Here is a 21,162-nt window from a genome sequence, read left to right as displayed (position 1 = left end):
GCTGTAAAAAGAGGCTAATTTTATTTGAAGCAGATGAAAACGGAGCTGTAATCTGGAAGGGCTGATCAAGCAGCTGGTTTAGAAAGCACATTTTTAATATCCGTGAACACAGAAAGCACAGGCAAGCAGAAAGCTGCTGGAGCGATCCGGGTGTATGGAGGCTTCTCACAGAAGTAGTGCATGTGAGCTAATTCATCCCGCACTTCGCATCAAGATGGTCACGCTGTGAGTGGGGAAAAAAAAATCACTGGAAAGAAACATTTTGTACCTCAAAAGGGAATTCTGTGAGCTGCAGTGATGCTGCCACTTGGGTCCTCCGGGGTCCCAGAACAGTGCAAGCAGCACAGAAAGGCTGGTGAAGGGCTCAGAGTCACTACTTCCACAAAAATCCCAACCACAAGAAAGACACCACGATAATAAATAGCACTAGATCAAATATAAGTCCTAAGGGCATCCCAAAATCAGTTTCTGCTGAGGAGTAAAATTTTTTCCCCTAAATAAGCAGGAATTTCTTTGGGGGAACAGTTATAAATAACTATTTCCTATTTATTATATTTACTGATTTTCCCTAATAGTCCCCCCCCAGACATGGAAAATGGGTTTTATTTGTGACTTTAAGCCACGCTCATGCTGAGGTTACATTTCCCCAACTATTTCTTAGGCCCTCATTATTATCTATTTAAAAGAAAGCCATTACAAGCCCTCCCATCTCCAAGCGCTGTCCTGCTGCACAATACCCAGGTTGTCTGCTGTTCTGCTTCACGCCTTCTCTCCGAGATTTCCAAAGGGTAAATACCATTCACCCTCCGCTTTATTACTCTGCTTTTCTGCTGCTTTATGACACTTCTTCCTCAGATATTTCTCTCTGCCAAGGCCATTCCCTGACCTTGCACAGAACGTGCGTTTGGAATAGGAAAGTCCCTACAGTCTTCCTACTGCACAGAAGGGCAAAGAGTTAATTAAATCTCTGCAAGTTCAGCAGACTTCATCTACTCCCTTTAAGCATTTGATTGTATTTATGGTTTTTCCTCCTGTTTTTGATTTTTTTTCCCCTCTTGTTTGTATTTTACTGGTACTTTGTGTAAATCATTTCTGTATACCTGCAAGTTCCCAGCATAGGAACTTCCCAGCATAGGAACATAAATGCTCCTAGTTTAGGATTATTTGCCTATTCATATTTTATTGTCTCCCTATCAGAAAATCATCAAAAGCATATGTATTTTTAATTCAATTTACTAAATTGCCTCTTAAGCTCCACTACACTCCATAAAAACTTACTTATGTACACACACATAAATCTTTGCAATTTAGCATGCTGAGAAATGTTTTCATTAGATATCCAACATCCGCCCTTCAAAAATTTCTTGCAGCTACTCTATCCTGTGAACGTTACATTCAGTTACAACAAAAACCTGTACTGTCACTGTTGCTCTGTTGTACTCCTGTAACCATGTTCAGCACTTGTCTCTGCTTGCAATTTAAAAGGAACAATATGCTAAAAAAAATGTGATAATCAGGGAAGTGACATGCTTGACTTTTTAAACTAAAGAATAAAGATTTACTCCATATCTTCTTTGACAATTTGACATTGTCCAATCAAGAGTCTATCTTGTTTTCTCTCTGAGATCTTGAAGGAAGAAGGAATATATATTCTCATTACTCAATCTCAATAGATACTATTCAGAAGGTTGCTCTCTGAAAGGAAAATAATTTAGTTGGTAATCTTCCAGTAATACTATAGCTCCATCTTCCAAGCACCAAGACTTGCTGCTCTAAAAAGTAATCATTTACAGTATTAATAACATGCTTCAACTCTTGGTCAGCACTTGAAGAAGTTCACCAACTCAATTTTTGACTAATAGGAGTTTTCTGATCGCTTCCCATGCTCAAATTTTTTATTACTAGTCACTCAGAGTCTGAGATGTACTGCAGGTACGTTACCCAGCCACAAACTTATTTCCTTCTTTCTTGATAGAAGAATCTTTAACCTTCTCTTGTATTACAATCTACAAGCAATTTTGCTACCATCTAGCATTTCTAAGGAACTTTGCTATTTAAATTCAGTGATCTCTCTCTTCATAAATACACATTATTCTGCATCTCCAGAAACAACCAAGAGCTGAGTCCTTCATTGGGACACCTACGCTGAGGTGTCTCCATTTCAGCAAGGAGCCTCAACTCCTTTTCCAGCAGAGTGAGAACAAGGTGAAGAAGCGTTAAAGAGCAGAGTTGAGGGCCACTAAAGACTCCCTGCAGCTTCTCACTTGGCACCCAACCACCTTCCCAAAGGGCACAGGCTTCCCACACGTCTCTATAGTATTTGCTAGTCCCTACAGATGCCCTGGATACCCTCAAGCATCCTAAATTGTACCTAATGCCTATGTTGAGCACTGTGGCCCAGCCCATGGAGTGCAGTTCAGGTTAAACCTGTGAACCAGGTTATCTGATGGGCTTTGTCAGCTGCACCAGGCATTTGGACACTGAGGGTGTGAGTGGGGAACTGGGTTCAGGGCTCCCTATCTCTGGCTGAATCACCCCAAAGGCATCAATTTCAGCCCAATCTCAGATTTATCTTACAATTCTTCAAAATGGAAATACATTGGTTAAATCTCAGATTTCATGCTGCAGAACCCTGCTATTGAGCCTGGCACACACAAACACATCTTAGTTCACGTGGCATAGGCAGCATTATTTACTGCTCCTGGTTAGGACCTTACCTCCAAACTGGATCCTACTGCCCCTATTACTGCTTACTGAATACATTTCCACTTTCGGTTCTTGGATGCTGGGAGAATGGTCCATCTCCACGTGCTCTGACCACAGCCAAATGCTCTGGGTTTCAGCAATACCTAACACAATTTCAGGGCTATACTGGACTGCCTGCTTATTCTGTCCTCACAGAAGAAAGCAAGGAAAAAAAAAAAGTTATCTGAACACTGACCGTGTCCTAGCTTCCACTATCATTCAAAGCCATCCTTGTTTATTTCTACCTACGCCAAGTTTCATTTTAATTTATCCACCATCAGAAGAACAGTTCAGAAATGTGGCGGCAGTTTATGACATGTCCAATTCATTTCAAGTGGAAACTTTAATACTTCTCATAAATTTATACAGGCTTAATATAATATTGAAAACTACACAGAGTCTTGCTGACTAGACGGAAAGATGGACACAGTTTACTTGTCTTCACATTTCAGGGCTCCTGGGAGATTCTGACTGACAAGGACAAAAAAGCTTACACACCAAAGCTGTGAAATTTTGGAATTTATTGGCAAACATTCATTGATGTATCATTTTTTAATGAAATAAAATCTGCTTACGGTCTTTAAGGTGATAAATCAGAAGTTTTGCAGCTTCAGAAGATATCTGCAAGCCATTTCAAATTAAATTTTGTTGCAATTTCAAAAATGTGGATGCACATTAGAAGCATAAACTTGCTGTTCTCTTTCTCAAAGCTATTTATGTAAAGGAAAAAAAAAAAAAAAAGAAACCAAGCCAAAAGCAAAAACACGAAGAGGAGTAATTTAAGTAATACACAACACTATTTGCTGACAGTGCAGAACTCGTCTTTAGGACTGAGCCCTTCCTAAAATGGGTTAAACCAAGGACATATGTCCAGAAGTAATAGAAGAGATGTTCACAGCAAACAATGTCAAAATGTTAGGGTTCACGAAGTAAAAGTCCTGGCCTACAGTCATTTGTTAACAGTACTTCAAGTGGTTTTGCAATGCTTTCTTCCTCTTAACAGACTGTACAACTCCAAAAAAGCAAACTAAGCGATAAAGATAAAAATTAGCAGAGGAAGTCAAACTGTAGGATTTTTTTTTTTCTTATGGAACGGCATTTCAAAATATTTAAAAGTCACTTTTAATGTTAAGAATTCAGCATCTTTGTGCCTAACAGCTGATGAAGTGGTGCAAGGAGCTGGGAAGAGAGCCAGTGCAGTACAATTGATGTGGAGCTTTTGCTTTGGTAACAGGTTACAGCCCTTCTGGATTTCACACAATAAAAGGAAGCCTATCCCAAGTTCCCATCCCTCAACCAGCTATTAACAACACAATCCACGCTAATTAGAAACTAAAGGGCAGCAATTTCTACCCAACCCAAGATGGATGGCCAAGCAGCAGAAGTCCAAGAGCAGTTCCTCAGTCTTTGAAAGATATCCGGCACACTCAACCTACAGGAGAAAAACTCAGAAGTGAACACACAGTTACTGGCAGAAAAGCCTCTCCTTTTTCATGAAGAAAACCTACCTACATCCTCTTCTAGTCCCACTTGTGTTTTATCACCCTCTCCACCCTATAGTTTACAAGTTGTTTGCAGCTACTAACCAAAAGTAACATTCAACTAAAACTGGAAGCAGACAGACAAGGACTGCAAGTCAAACATCAGATTGTTCTGTTTGCTGCAAAACAATTATTTAAGAAGCCAAACCAAGAACAGATATGAACGTATCATGTAGAAATCACACCTGTCACTTAACTGCAATATAACTGAAGTACAGAGTACAGCTACCTGAGAAGGTAAGGCTCCTGACTGGAAAAATGAAAACTCTTCATGAGAAGATTTGCTCAACTAAAGGTGCCAACAACTAAGCCTAAGCATTGATTATTAACACACGAAAAGGATGAGAGACAAACAGCCATTTCTTCTGTTTACTTGTTGCTAGAGAATCACTTCCATCTAATTTAATCCAAAACTCAAAACCTAAATTCTTATCCATGCCCCAATCCGTATCAAAAATCATGGGTGAAATTCAACTGACCAAACACTGACACCCGAATCAGAGTTAGCCAACTAACAACCAAAAAAAGAAAGCTGGTGTCCAGCTCTAGATGAAATGAATTGTGCCATAGCAAGGCTTGTTTTCCCCATGCAGATGAACAGGAATCCGTGGGATACCAGGTCAGATGACATGATCTGACGATAGGCAAGACCTGTACTGCTGCGAGACAACAAATAGCCTACTTCAGCCTCCAGAAGAAATGAGTAAATACAACGAGAGACTAACAAAGCTTCTTGTTTATCAGTCCCTGGAGCAGGCAAGGCAACCTCGCCTCCTGCCCTCCCTGCACACCCAAAGCTAACACTGGAGGTTTGTATGGTCCCCAGGAAACGCCCTCAGGACAGAAGATGTTCTTGTGATTGCTGGGATGACTCAAAATCCTACGAGCACGGCAGAAGAGCATTTTCTGTTTCAATAGCATCAGATATCAAGGGCAAAAGTTACAGTGAAAAACTCCAGCGTTTTAAGCTGGGACTTGTTTTATCTGTGCCTTGGCCCACTGCCACCTTCAGAATTAGCCCGAGTCTGACATCCCGAGACAGAGCACCATTATGGGAGCTTGGAGAACGCGGCGTTTAGCCTCTGAATCGGCAAAACGGCATCGGGTCAACCTGCTTCAGCAGCAGCTGGGCCGGTGATGCCGATAACGAGTCTCAGAGGCAGCATGGCACAGCCCGTCACCCACTGCCACGGTTTGCCCAAGCGTGGCCTACCCAGGCGGGCCGGTCCCGCACGAGGCCGCCATCTTCTTGTGGAGAGCAAGCAGCGACCACGGCCAGGGGTAGAACCGACCGCTGGCAGAAGGCACAGATAAACAGTGGCTGCTTTGGCAGGCCTGAATTAATTAAACCTAAACATTTATTACACTGATAGCACGACCTCTTTACCATACAGTAACTGAATAGTTAAATACTTCAGTTCGTAAATGTGCACACAGTTATTGGGCACACTGCCAACTGGAGAGGCATAACTGGGGGATATTAAAAAAAAAAAAAGAGAGAGAAAGACCCCTAGGGTTATGTAAATCCATCATGTATCCCTGGCAGAACTGCTTCCTAAGAATGCTCCACTGAATTTTTAATAGAAGTATTGTCTGAAAATACATGCCTTGTAAGCAAGCAAAATTGAATGGTATTCATCCATACTGTAAATGCGTAACAGCGTCCTTCTACTGTGAAGGAAGTGGCTGATTTTTTTTAAACTCTATTTCAAATATGTTGTTTGAAATATAAGATTAATGTAAGGGCTGTAAACATCAAAATGCTCCAACAATGTATTTTAAAGAAAACCTGTAACAGATTCCATTGCAATCTATGCTGGAACATCTTCAAGTGCTACAGTATTCCAGCAGAGATCATCCCCACCAAGGATTTGCAGGAAGGTGCACTTAACTGCAAGCTACTATAAAAGCAGACTGGGAGAATTGTTTAAACAGAGGCTGGCACCGAGGCTGCATTCTCTCACCTCTCCTCTTTGGCAATGCCGCCACATTCATTATGACAAAGCACAGAGACAAAAAATCAGGCACTGCATGCCTTGAAACGTAAAGACTTAGATTTTTACCAAGGATAAGACTCTGAAGGTTATGTCTGCACTGCAGTCACTAGAGCAACTGCAGCTCTTCCAGAAATAGTTAAAGGTAGCTTTAAAGAAGTCTCTGGCTGGCAGCTCCTTGGGCAGGTGGGCACGTGGAGCTCAGCTGCGCAACCTGCTCGAAAAACCAGACAAATGTTAATTCAGTTGCTGCCCAGCTTTTGGTTTAACTGATGAAGCTAGACAGTTTGGACAGAAAAGAATCATTCAGAGATCTGCTCATGGTGAGTATAACAAGTTCTATCTTTGCACTTTAATGGAAAAAATAACAATAATTTCCTCCTCTGATTAGAATCTCAATCCCCCCACAGTTGCAGGGGAGGAAGCTGGGCTCTGACCCCCATACCACCTCACTGAAATTATTTCCTTCCCGGCTTCAACCACTCATATGATAGACTATCTGCAGAAACAAGGCTGCACTGGCCACACCAGTAGCGTGATGGCCGCTGTGTTTGTCAAGCAACGTTCATCACCTGCAGGATATCACTAATGCTTCTTTGTGGCATCTCAAAGAGATGTTAAAATTGCAGAAGCCCCATACTACAAAAATACGCCCATCCTGTATCCCTGCTAATGCTCTCTCTCCGTAAGCCTGTGTTCTTGCAGTATTTTCAGCTGGATAAAAACTACTACTGAGCAAATAAATGGTGTCCCAGAATACGCTGCTGCAGAAAAATGCTTTCAAGCACCTTTCACTTACCAGGTACTAAATAAAACCAAATTCTATTCTGAGACATAGGAAAGTCACACAGATGGCAGAACCATGGTTTTTCTAACTGCTTTTTTCCACACATTTCATGTACGAAATGATCACACGGGTTATTTTAAATCTTTGTGCAGGAACTATCTTAAGACTTATGGAAGTAACTCGCCAAAATTCAGAAAAACAAACCTTCTCATCCAGATCATTAAAAACAGAGGAAGACGTGCTCAGGTCAGTGCTAGTGCCTCCACAACTAGCTTTCTGCCATCTTTTTCACACAGGATTACAGTAGCTTGGGTCTTGGAAAGCAACTCTGAACTGCTGAGCTTGCTGTCAGAAGCACGTCAAGATATTTTAATTTACGGCCTCCTGGCTGTCACAGTCCACAAATAGCATGGAACACTTCCAAAAAAAGGATTAGGAACTGAGTAGCGAGTGACAAGGCCAGACAAAGCTACTAAACCCCTTCCAAAATGTGCAACTAAGCTGTGGAAATCCTTGTCATAAGATGTTGGGGACACCTGGAGTTTATGTGTGTTCAGAAGGAAAGTGTTGGAGCTCATGGAAGAGAAATGCATGAACGGTTATTAAATATGGAGAAACCAGCCCCAGCTCAGGAAGTTTTCAAGTTGCAAATACTTGGAGACTGGGAGGCCGCTCCAAGGGGACGTCACCATGAACTTGCTCAGATATAGTTTCCAATATAGGTATGAATGGGCATCACCCAAACAAAGAGAAGCATTTTAGCTACACAGGACTGTTGCAGAAAACAAAAAGGTCCTGCTACTCCAGTCTAAAGGATGCACCCCACATCAGACAGCTCCTCAGCTGCCTGGGTGAGCACATTATTGGGCTATCTATTCAACACAGATGGTATTGCATCATATACTTTGTAATTTTGAGCACCTTACACTTTGTTTAATAATACTGGTTTTAGGAAGGAAATATCTATCCCCTTTTCTGAATGTGCCCTATCAGAAATTACATCCATTTAGATCTGAAAAAAGGAAAAAGCCCTGAAGAGTTAAAACGTGAAGACAACATAAGTATGTACCCTCCCTACTCATTGATGGGGAAAGGATGTTTGTTTAGATCCATATGTACCTGGAAGAATATAAGCAGGCATTGGCTACGCTACCTCATCATGAAGATCTTCACCTAAGCTGTTCACATCAAAATTCAAGCCACCATAAAAATATTATAATATGATGCTGACACAAGGCTTCTAGTTTACAGGAAAGAGAACTTGTGGCCATGGTTCCCTAAAATTCCACTCAGTGAAATGTTAACATGACCCACAGAATTTCAGAAGTTAATCCACTGCAAAGCTTTTGTAACAATGAGAAACCCCCTCAGCACAAGTTTCTCAGCTGAATGCTCATGTACAATTGATGACTGTTGAGCATCTTTGTTACAATTCAAATAATGTAAGAAACACTGACGCTGTTCTCCCTGCTCTGTCTGGAAAAGGATAGTCCCTCTGGATGTCCAACACGAACAGTGTCCTCCTGCTTTAAGAGAAGCATGTTTTTTTTTTTGCCATTTTTATTTGGTCGGTGACTCAAACAGAAAGAACGTGCCAGATGAAAAATAAAATCTCCCTGACTAACGTGCTTTACTCTAGCCTAAAGGTACAGTTTCCAAGAGCAAGCACCTTGCTGTCTAAGCCAGGGGCTTAAGCCTTTTTTTGTTAATTGACTCCTAAGCATTTTTCAGAAGGAGGTGTTATCTACACCACGCATACGTTTACTGGAATGAGTTTTCTTACACAAGTTTTCGGAGACTCCTTAAAAGAAGTCCAGAGAAAAGTTATGGGTGCCAGGGCCACAGATGGAAAACCATGGGTGAGCCCTTGTGGTTCTTCACCCGATAGGAAATCCTAATGTAGTCGTCAATTAGAACAAATTATTTCTCCAAAGAGAAAGACTGGAGATTGTTTTACAATAAGCAAGGAGCTGACACACCAACCACTTCATGCTTGATTAGGCTGGGAGAGGTTTGGACAGGAGACCGACAGAGGAAAGGCCTCATCTTGGTAGCATAAATGAAAGCCACTGACTTACTGGAATGACCACAACAATACTTGCAGTCAAGCAGTTTCTTCCTCTTTCTTCCCATTTTTTTTTAAATGAATATTATTTTGCATCTTAATCTAAGTCTTACCCAAGTGAGTCACTGCCAAGATACCATCGCTGAACTACGCTGACTTAACGTGGCTGAGCTGGTGGCAGCAAAGACCTATGGTACATAGCTGGTATTTTCCTGCCAAAGAGATGCTGGTTGTTAAAAATGAAGATTCATAACTTGTATAGAAAATGTACTGTGTGTAAATACAAGCACATGTCCCGTGCGGCCCGGCAGGTTGGCAGGGCTTCAGATTTACCGCCAACCTCAGCGCTGCCGGGCTCCACCGTCTCCTCAGATTACTGCCCACACTTTTACTAAGAGGACTTTTGGCTATATTTTAGTGACTAAACGACTACAAAAAAAATCACCAGCAAGTGCTACAGAAATAATAAAAGCACTTATTTTATACCCTGCCTGGATAACCTCTCCTGCAGCAACGCAAGAGTGGTTAACACGCACTGCCTACTTCCACCCTCCGTTACATTCCAGCCTACTCATCCTTTTTCCGTATGAAGGAACCAAATCCAAATGAAAACCCTTTTATTGGAATAGGCCCAGCTCCTAAGAGACAGATTCACAGTCTCTATTTGCACCCAGCTTAGCTCTGTATGGACAGAAATTAAGACTGTGCAATGGGTATTCCAAGTTTTCTGCAAAATATGAACTGAAGCCATAGACCTAGCTTCTAAAACAAGAATTACTCATGTTGGATGGCTGGATGCTGCCTGTAAGTATTCATGAGGCACAGCTTAACCCAAAGGAGTGTCCCATATGAAACAGCAACAGCACTGGATAGTCAAACTGCTTTTGCTTGTACTGCAAGTTTCTGTTGGATAAATAGGTCAAGTAACTACAGCTTTATCTACTATCTTCTGCATAAGTGACCTAAGGAACAGGGGCACAGAGGGAGACCTTCCTTCCACCTCCATTCCCATTCTGCTTTTCAGAGCAAAGACAGCTCCAGCATGGCCAACGACCGCTCTTGTTCCACTTATTCTCTGCTCATGTGTAACAAGTACAAACTCCCGTCTCCCCTGAAGAACTACAACATGGGCTGCAGGTTCCTTCATCCTTTAATTATGCTACAGATGACCTTTTCAACCAACACACCCTTTCTTCCAACTACTTTTGAAGCACCCGTGTTGAGGACAGACAACGAGTTTTAAATTGCTGGAATAAAAGTCACTTATCTCAAAGCAGGTTCTACTTACACGATCCCCGACGTTACTGCCTTGTCCATTTTTCCCCCAGTAATATCCTGCGGGCAAAATGTGAACTACTAATGTAAATGAACTGCTTGTTTGGGTTTTCTGGAGGGAGCGTAAGATGAAAAAAAAATATTCTGGAGTCTCCTGAAGCATTAAAACGGCATAAACCAGTTGCAGCTTTTTTGGTTCAACACCCTTCCAATGGATTTGTTGAAAAATGGAGATTGCAAAAAGTGAAAATACTGAAGTCCACAACGGTGGAGAAAACAGGTAATAAAGAACTACAAGGAAGAATACAAAATGCTATATGTGATTCTAGTTCAAATGCTTGTCTTCTGTAAGCTGATCGGTCAAAATGAACTGTTGTTGACTAATGGAGATCATGCACCTGAAGCGTTGCTTTCACTTGTTTCCTACCATGAAAGTCTGGAAGTTTCCACTGCAGGATGTTAATTAATGATTCAGACTTCTCCAGCAGTAGTGCTCTTGAACGAGAACTATATCCAGCTGAGTTAAAGAGGGTCTAAAATATGGGTGCTACAACAGCTGCCATGGCACCCAGCAGTTGTTTCTATCAGCCTTTGGAGGACACAGAACAAGCTGGCTCGTAACGGGGAGAGCGCTGGGGTAGTTCTGTAACTTTAATCTTCATTTACAGTGTGCTTTTACCAGCTCATTACTTCACAAGAATAGCAACAGCTGTAGAGTCTTAGCAGCACGCTTCCACATCATCTGCATGTTATACTAGAGGTACTGCGTATGCGTACAGCCATGCTCAAGCCTACCTTACAGTCAGTAACATGGGTGTTTCCACATACACAGTTTCCTTAATTTTCTAATTCTACCCTAGTTATTGTAGCGAGGCAATGAACGCTCAGCAGATAATCAAATCCTGATGCTGATTTCCAGGGAGGGTCAAGGTTCACTCGCCTGCTGAACAGCCAGGGGGTATTTGCATGCAGGCAGCACAGTTGATTTCAAGACACAAAACATATTGTAGTAAAGCAACATTTCAAGTGTTCTTCCACCCTGGATGAGATCCAACTGGTGTCAGGTAGAGTATTTAGACAGCGTGTAGGCGCTCCATTTCATTAGAGGGCTAATCAAATTTCTAAGCGCTAGAACAAATTACTATTTCCACACCTCTAATCAGCAATGAGGGTGCTTTACTGAGAAGAATGTCAGTCAACTTGGAGGGATTTTTTTTTTTTATTTTTTTAAAGTTAATAGAGATAATTACATTAAAACAGATTTAGAACCATATGGCCAAAACACCTCCAGATATATTTAGCCAATAATATAACTATATTCCCTTCACCACATGCTAAAGTAGAAGATATTAAACATATTTACAAGCACAAGCTATTAAATTAAGTTCACTGCTGTTAAGATAGTGCCTTATTAAATATTTTAACTGCACAATTCATATAGGAGAGAGAACATATGCTGGCTTTCAATCTTTTTGTCAGTATCAGCAAGAGCAAATCCAATGCCGTAATAGCCCAGAGACAGATAAAAAATGATTTTGAGTAAGAAACCCTGTACTGCTCTAAGAATGGTTTACAGCAGGACAGCTAGCACTTCTTCCTACCGTCGATATAACTCTGACTTTGGTTTTGTGGAATTGCTCAGCAGCACAAGTTCTTAATTCCCAAGTTACCTCTAAGTCAACATTTTCACATGCAAATGAGCATTAAATGTGGAAGTGAGAAGATGTCTTTGCAGTCATTCCTCTCTTCTCAGGAAGAATTTAATTGATCTTTTAGAGTTAACTGATGCTTTTAGAAGAATTTACAGTCCTCTCTGCTTTGCTGTCAAAACTAAGTTCAAATTTAATAATCTTTTAAGCAGATATACAATTATGTATTTTGATTGTGAAGTGCAGTAACTGAGATATACTGAATGTATTTATGAGTTTATTGTTCACTCTGAATAGATGAAAAGCTGGGTTGAAAGTCACCTTTCGCTTTTCCTCCAATCGCCTTCTGCACCTTTAGAGATAATAGAGAGCTATGGTTCCACATAATTGTCAGGAATGTGGATTTCCTGGCTTTCCTATATGTGAACCTAACACTTGTGTATGTTCGAAAATTTAAACACAACCCTAAGGGTGGTCCACGTGCTGACCACACAATATGGAGCAAGTCCACAAGGAACTTACTCGTTGTGTGACACCAGGTTATTTATCCCCTTCGGTTCCAGCCTACTTCTAAGAAACGAAGCTGGGAATACTTCATATTTCTCTAAAATTATTTTTTTCCACACACTGCCCTGAGTAAAGGGATCGCAGGTAGCCTCAAACTGTGTTACCAGGTTCACTAGGTTGGATGCTAAGCCCAGAATCCATTAGAAATCCATTGCTGGTCTGTGAAGACAAGATGCTTACCCTTGAGAGAAATACGAGAGAGCCGTTAACAAGAAAGAAAACAGACGTTTAATCAGGAGATTGTACCTATCTATTTATCTTACTCTAATTCAGATAACCAGGGACGTTCAGGAAAGATTTATGGCACCTTTCGAGATTAAGAACACCGATTTCTGTCTCTGGCCCTGAGTACCATCATTTACTCCCTGCTCAGCCCCTCCCTACCTTGCATCTGGTCAAGCCCGCAGTTGTCACAAGCACTATGCCCTAGAAAAAAAAAGCCTACGCTTCAAAACATCTACCTCTCGATTTAAATAAGATGTGAGAATGAAGATAATTGAATATATCAATGGTTGATACAGTCTATACCAAGAACAAAGCCATTAGTTTCTCAGCATCCTAAACATGCAATGAGAATTCTCATCTACAGTGGTGTTCTGCCCCAGCTGATAGTTATCCGATGTCTGATATGCAGGAAGTATCCTATAATAAAAGTGTGAAGCCAGTGGTTAGGAGAGACATTGGGAATTAGCAGTCCTCGATCAGGGCCTCCCCTGTGTTATCCGTAACACTGGTTTGCCCAGGGTGTTGTACAGAGAACCCCGTAAGACAGGGTTGAATACTTGAAACATCCTCAATGCCTTCAATGGACTGACTGATAAACGGGAGTTTTGTTTGTGGAGAACATCCCTACCTCCCCGGAAGGGCAGTTCACAAAACATTTGGCTCATCTGCATTATATGCTCCCTATAGCTTCTACTTAACACAGACTACCAGGCTGGCTTGCAGAGAAAACAACGGAAGGGATCTCCGCATACAAACAGGAACACCTGCAAAGAACAGAGAAATTAAACAGCGTAAATTATTTCCATCCAGGCTTTTCCGAAGCTGACAACGTGCAATTTCTCATTAACCAAGGTCTCCCTCCTGACAACCTGAATCTCTTTTCTGCTGCAAACACCCCTCTCCCCCCAGCCTATCCTGACCCACTTAGACACAAGCCAATGCTCAGTCTGGCCAAGCAAACCACGCCTGTCATCCATTCTTACTCTCCAGCCCTGGAAATGGAAATCTGATAATAAGATCTCCAGACAAACTCCCCTAGCTAAGCAAAACCAGGGGGGAATTACACCAATATCTTCTCTCTCAAATCTTCCTAGCCAGGAAAAAAAAAAAATAGTTCTAATACAGAACCGAGCGAGTATCAACATCTCCCTCGCCAACGTGGGAGAGGCGAAAAACCAAGGATGCTTAACGAACCATCTCTTTTTTTTCAGATTTCAAAACATCGTCATTTAAAGAGACATGAAATTTGAAGCACTAATTAAGTAATATGCATAAATTTAAAGCAAATGCGCGCAGAATCCACATCTCCAAACCACAGCCTGCGATTTGGCTAATGCAATGCACCACTCCTACCAGCAACAGTAAGTCTTAATAGAGGACAACCTCCACGCTTGGCTAACTCACTCTGAACATTAAACCTCAAGGTTTCTTTTGAAGAAAAATCCTCCTCCCCATTTTCTTTCCCCTCCTGCCTCCACTAGTTCCCTGTAATTCAGAGAATACATTTTCTTTCCTTTTTTTAAATAAAAGTGACTATTTCAAATGAGCAGGGTTGCTGCCAGGCTTGTCATTGCAAAACATCGTCCTCCACTGGAGGTTTGCTCCACTCATGTCACTCTCATTACAGGTCTAATGAAAATCTCTCTTCTCATTTTCAGCACATGAGACTAGAAAGGTATGAGGAATATGTTTTACATTACCATTTAAGATACAAGTGGAGGAACACTCAATACCAGCAGAAATGCTAGAACAGCAATAGTGCTCTCCGATTCCAGACACCAAAGCCAATAATTAACACAGGGAGCCAGGAAAACAATTACTTAAAAGGGTCAGACTCTAAAAAGATATGAATTACTTGCAAGACTTGCAAGGATGGAGAAAGAGAGAAAACAGAGTCATCACCAGGTTTTCAGTGCATATATTCCACAGGAAAGGATCCTGGTTTCTAAGTTTTGTTTTGAGTGTGTTTTGTTGTTGTTCGCTCTGGTTTTAAGCCAGATAAAGAAGAACAACTGATGAAGGTGAGGGTCTTGTTAAGGTTTTGGCCCCTCAGAGGCCACATTCTCCACCTCTTCCCCAGCTGAGCACGCAGAAGCAGCTCCAGCGCTGGGGACAGGAGGACAGGAGGACAACGCCGGCAGCACGCAGAGTGCCTCAGACAACAGAAAGTCGCTAAAATTAGACGCGATAAAACCAGAGTTAGCTCTCCGTGCCGAGGTTTGCAAATCCCATTGAGAACCCCTTCAGAGAGAGGCCCACCGGAGACCTGAAGTTATCCAGGCAACTGCGAACGGAGGCAGCTGCATGGCAACGGGACCATTACCGAGAGCAGCTAGAACTGCCGAGGATGCTGTTTGATTTTACAAAGTAAGCTTCTCTGCCCCAGCCAAGCCTGACGACCAGACCTCCGAGGCCAACCACGCGATAACACGCCACGGAAAACCTGCGGGGCTCTTCCAGCAGAGGCACGGCAGCTTTAGTTTGCATATGCTCAGAATACATTGAACCGGGGTGGCTTTCTTTAAAATATTCGAGACGTCCTTGAGAGGCCTTTTGATTTCCACAGAACAGGTACCAGCACCTCCATGCACCTCCATGACTCACGGTGACACACATTTTCGCTTACACAGCCTTATGAGACCTGACATTAGACTATTTTTGGTTCACTTTCGGGCTACTTTCTTACTCACCCACGTAGAACAATCAAGTGAATGAAAGTGTCTCTTCTCTTTCTCTTTTTTTTTTTTGACGTGACCTCAGCTCACTGAGTCTAGGCCAGTGCTGTTGCAAGCGCTGCATCATCTGATGACATTCACAACTCTTTCTATCTTAAAAGTATTTTTGAAATGTATTGTCAAGTGTATTTTTGACCGCTCTAGACCTAGAACAAACTCTTCCAGAACCTCACCACTCTGGACACTTAATTTTCCAGCCTAAACGTGTATTTACGACCCTTTTATATCCATCTGCTCTTCATCTTATTTCTCCTCACTGGCTCTTGCCATCTGATGTATTTATAGACACCAATCACATCCCCTCTCGGCCTTTCTTTCTGCAGGATTAGAAAAGCAAACTCTTTTAGCTTCTTTTTGTGAAACAAGCATCCTCACCTCTGTGCCTGTTGAGCTTAGAGCCATCCTTCCCGGCCTCCCTGCTCCCCAGCTGCAGGGTGACTGGAGCTGGGGGTCCTTCTGCACACCGAGACCCTTCTCCTCGCTGCTGCTCTTGCCAAAATTTGTCAGTAACAACCAGCAGAAAACCCACTGGAAGTCCCCTCTCGTCGTGGCCCACCGCCGTCCGCCCCCCAGGTCCCGATTAAGACATTTTGTGCCAGTAAATCCCAAAGCTTGCTTTCAGCTGGCTTACTGCTGAAGCAAAAAATTCAGCCTGTGGCATTGTTTCAGACATTCAATGAAAAAAAAACACTTGTTTTAGTCAATATATAGCTTTCAGAAGAGGACACTACAGATCTTACCCGCAGAAGACTACTACTTAGCTTATCGCGACCTACTTTGGGTTGTATCATACATGTTTTTCATTTATCTGTACGCTTTTCCTTCTACATTTGTTTTAGTACCTCGTCTAGCATTGAGACTCGCGTTAAAGAAGGATCCTGGCATGGGGGATGAGGAGCACGGAAATTCTGCCCATCACATGCAGCGCGATTTCCCTGTCACAGGATCACCCTGATTTGACAGCTCTTTGAAAAACCAGGAACAGATCTGGAAAAACTGTGTGAAATCCCAGGACACCAGCATGGAGATGGGCTCAGGCCTGCTGGGTTGTCTGAGCTGGCTTCACCTCACCAGGCCAACAGTAAGGGATACTCAAAATCATCCATTTTGTCCTTGCTCCCCTATGTCCCCCGCTGAAATCTAGCACAAAACAAATGTTTACTTCTGGAACTAAACTTATTTTCTTTTCTATCCTATCGACCTGTTCTTACACACACGAAAAAAAAAAAGACCCTTTTACTTCATAAGCATTGCAATTTGCAACTAAGCTGCAACAGTTGGCAAATCCTCCCTGCTCCTACATTTCCTGGCGTATCAGGATTTTTCCATCCCCTGAAGAGTCTTTGCTTTCTGCTGAAAGCCTTCCTGAGGCAGTTATTTGTCCAAAGGCATACCGAGCCCCTCCTCTGTGTGCTCTTCTGGCTGGCTCGGGATGTGGATTTCTTTTTGGTACGAGAACCTGGGATTTCAGACAAGCTCCAGCCCCCATCAGGTCTGTGCTCCTGAGCTCCCCAGCCCAGGGGACTTCCTCACCCACACCCAGCGGAGGATTTTCCACCTCTAGATCTGGAGGACAGGCCCTAGCGATGGCAGCAACGCTCAGCCACCTCTGTGCAATACTTGGCTCCAGCACTCGCACGACACTTTAAGTGCTTTTGCCTCCCAATATGCCAAACCCGCTGCATTTCAGTTAAAAAGCACACCTATCAGGCCCACAAACTGGAACTATACGGATCTAGTTTTGCTCACTCTTCCATTCATTTCAAGCTGAATCAAAGCATTTGCCTTGGTTGTCTTTTCCACGGGCTGACTCGCAGAACCTAGAACAGCATCGCCTACTGCTGGCTGCCAGCCCTTGCTTTAGCTCTCGCGGCCACGTCCATCTCAGCCCTCCTGGTCAGCAGCGATTGCTCTGCAAGGGTACCTGCCTATCTGAAGGGTCCTGTAACAATAAATCCACCTGGAAAATTTAATTTTTGTTACGAAAAATCCTCCTCGGAGGCACATGTGACTATCGGATCCTTACCCAGGCGCTAGCACTACCCTAGCAGAACTTTCTGCAGCACGAAGTAACTTTGGTTAATCTGAAGTTAGCCGAAACCTGAGCGGCTGCACCTGGCTTTTCCTGTTTCCCTGCTGAAAGAGAAACTTACCTTCGCCTGTGAGCCTCCCAAATCTGCTAGGCTATTTCCAGTTTCGTTACAGGGCAGGGAGCAGCAGCCTTGTTTTGCCCCCTGCGACATTTGCCAACAGCGCTGCCGACGCTGCAAGCGTTCGAGTGCCTTCAGCTCAAGCCTTAAGACTGAGGAGGGCAGAAGAGATTCAGCACGTTTGAAGACCAATCATTCTCCCAGCGTATTATCACATGAGCATTAAAAAAAAAAAAAAAAAGCCATCAAAAGAACAGATGAGGCAGCACTTATCTGAAGATTGTTACTCGGAGACTCAGGTCGCACTCACGTCTCGCTCCACCAAGCCTGCCCCCTTCCCCCCCCGCCCCGTTTTCTACTTGTTTGCTTGCCGGTGAAGTGCAAAAGGTTAAAATTTACAGTGATTTCATTAGCCCAACTTTTAAATGACTACAGATGGAGCCAGCAGCTTTATACTTCTGTTTATTGCCCAGCCTAGGAAAAACAGATGCAACGATGCCCGAGTGCAAGCACAAAACACCTACAAGAGATCGGCTGGGTTTCATGGGCTGCTGTTAGGTTTCTCTTCTCTTTCCACAATTTTGCAACAGAAGTAGTTCAACTGACCATAGACAAACCAGTACAGCAGTGAGTTGCCTTCAAGAGACCCATCTGGGCTCCTCTGCTTTACCATACAACCACCATCCCCCCTAAATAGCTAAAAAACACATCTAATCTGAGAAAGTTTCCTATTAGCAGGGAAGTAAAACCTAATCCTGCCCCCTCCACCCCGATGTTAAAGCGGTATAAAAGGACCTCCCCAGCACGATGAGGCTGCAGCTTCAAAAAAAAAAAAAAAAAAAAACCAACTCAATAATTTAAATTTAATTTTAGATATAGAAGCGCTGCCAAGCACCAGTTTATTTGTCAACAAAACATTCTGATTATTTGGCAGAACAAAGCCCGCTCCCTCCCTGCTCTCTCCACAGACGTATTTGGCACCGGTTAATTCGTGTGTCTTCAGACGTATGTCAAGTCTGAAGCTGTTTCGGGCTTTAACCCCGGAGAACTTCTCTCTTTTTAAGCACCCGTTCCCCCTGAAGGCAGCGAGCTGCCGCCGAGGAGGGCCGGGATGCTGGAAGGAAACGGTTAAGAGGCAGGCGCTGCTGATGTGCACTTCTCTGATCCACTGCATTTCTCGCAAGCTGAGCTCAGAGCCCAGCACCAAGTATCAGCTGTAACATGATCCAAGAGTTTATGGAAAAAATAACTGCGCATACCAAGCATGCACATTTAATAAGATTTTGTTTCCATTAAAATATCCGAGAAACATGATTTTTTTTTTTTTGAAGACCTACTTCTCCCTCCGACCGAGATGGAAGGTTTCTCCTCCCCCCTGCCTCTAGACACACACCTCCTTTCCAAAAACCAAACCCTTAAAAAAAAAAAAAAAAAAGCAGTCCTACTGCAGGGAAGAGAGGCTTGAAAAACAACTTTGATTGGCACTTGGCCTGACCCACAGAGGAAGAAAAACAGTTTTTGGACAAAGAGCGCAAATATTTGAGCTCGGTGACTTCGAGGCTTTCTTAGCGTTGACGAGAACGAAGCCGGCGGTGCAAAAGGGGATCGGGAGGGACCGGATTAAAGGACGGCATCGTCGCCTTCATCCCGGGCTCCGGGACTGGCGTTTGCACAGCTCAGCAATTTTAATTCATTTGCGCTGGACAAACAAAAAGCACCTCAGCGAGCTCCCAGCTCCGCAGATGGCCAGCGGAGGTGGCGATGCGGCGGGTCCCCTCCGCGGGGCTCTTAATAACTGCACGGGCGGGCTGGGGGGGGGCTTCCCCCCCCCAACCCCGTTTTATTTTATTTTTTTAATCAGCTGGGATTTGGGAACCTCTCCTGAGCCGTACTGCTGCTCAGGGCTCCGCTGCGGAGCAACGTTCCCAGCGGGGCTGGGTGCGGGGTGACCCCCAGCAGCCCCCCCGGCCCCTAGAGCCACTGGGGGCCCCCGTGGGATGGGGTTTGGTGGGTAAAGAGTGGGGGTGGCAGGGCCCACCTGCAGCTACACCCCGAGGGCCCTGATACCCCTACACCCAGCTGGGGCCCCCCTTCACCCACAGGGAGCCCCTAGACCTTGCCTGGGGGGGGTTCCCCAGGCCTTCACCTAGGGGGGTGCCCCCAGTTCCTAGTGGGGTGCCCCCCCCAACGCCTAGTGGGGTCTGCCTCTGAAGACTGCTGGGGTTCTCCCCCAGAGCTTAGTGGGGTCCCCCCCTAAAGCCTAGTGGGGTCTACCTCTAAAGACCGGTGGGGTTCCCCCCCAAAGATTAGTGGGGTCCTCCTCAAAGTCTAGTGGGGTCATTTCATACAGATTAGTAGGGTCATCCCCCCAAAGCCTAGCGGGGTGCTCCCCCAAACTCTATCAGGGTCCCCCCCATGCTTAGTAGGGTCTCCCCCGAAAGCCTAATGGAGTCTTCCCCCCAAATTCTACTGGGGGTCCCCCTCAAAGACTAGTGGGGTCTCCCTCCAGCACCTAGAGGGGTCCTCCCCAATGCCTAGGAGGGTCCCCCCCCTAAAGCCTAGTGGGGTCCTTCCCCCAAATCCTAGTGGGGTGCAACCCCAAATCCTAATGCGATCTCCCCCAAATCCTAACGGGGTCCCCCCCCCCCAAATCTTACTGAGGCACACCCCCCAAATCACAGTGCGGTCCCACCCCCCAAATCTTAGTGGGGTCCCCCAACTCCTAAGGGGGGTCCCCCAACTCCTCCCCCCCCCACCCTACTCCCCAGCCCCCCAACCTCTCCCTCCCCCCCTCCCCAGCCCCTTTACGCCCCCCCCACCCCCACCCCCAACCCCGTACCTGTCTGGGCACCTTGCGGCAGTTCCCGCACACCCGGTACTGCCCGGCGGCGGAGGCGGCTCCCCCCCCACCACCGCCGCCGCCACCGCCACCGCCGCCGCCACCCGCGATGGAAGCGGCGCTGCCCCTCTTCATGCTGCCGGGGGGCGGCGGGGCGGGGGCCGCGCGCCGCTCAGCAGCAGCAGCAGCAGTGGGAGCAGCGGGAGCAGCGCGAGCAGTGCGCGCAGCGCGAGCAGCAGCAGCAGCAGCAGCAGCAGGAGCCGCAGCCGCCGGCCGCCCCCATCGCCCGGCCGCGGCCCCCCAGCGCCCCGCCGCCGGGCCGCTGCCCCCCGCGCACACCCCCCTGAAGCTCTCCGCCAATCGGCGCCGCCCGCCCCGCCCACCGACCGGCGGGCCGGCCAATGGGAAGCGCCCCCCGCCGAGCCGCCGGCCAATGGGATGAGGCTTCGGCCGTTGCCATCTCCGGGCAGCCTGAAGGTAAAAAAAAGGGGAGGGGAGGGGAGAGGGGGCGGGGAGAGGCCGCGTCTCCGGGCAGCGTTGGGGAGAGGGGAGGGGCCGGGGGTGGGGCCGGGGGTTGGGAGAGCCAATCG

General features: G+C 45.1%; 1 protein-coding gene across 4 annotated transcripts in view; it reads right to left on the bottom strand.

The window, feature by feature from the left end:
* SESN3 (sestrin 3) overlaps positions 1-20,897 on the bottom strand; it is a 45,544-nt gene extending 24,647 nt beyond the window's left edge. The window contains exon 1 of one of the 4 annotated variants that reach the window (XM_083821671.1): positions 20,573-20,897. In XM_083821671.1, the coding sequence (XP_083677797.1) occupies positions 20,573-20,707 (135 nt within the window). In that variant the 5' untranslated portion in view covers positions 20,708-20,897. Of the gene's footprint in view, positions 1-17,736; positions 18,035-20,572 lie in introns of those variants that run through there. The other 3 variants (XM_083821674.1, XM_083821672.1, XM_083821673.1) reach the window with 3 other exon arrangements.
* Positions 20,898-21,162: the final 265 nt, after the last annotated feature.

The sequence above is a fragment of the Anser anser genome (assembly GCF_964211835.1).
Source record: "Anser anser genome assembly, chromosome: 1".
Lineage (NCBI taxonomy): Eukaryota > Metazoa > Chordata > Aves > Anseriformes > Anatidae > Anser > Anser anser.
This window is presented reverse-complemented; position numbering and strand designations above follow the sequence as displayed.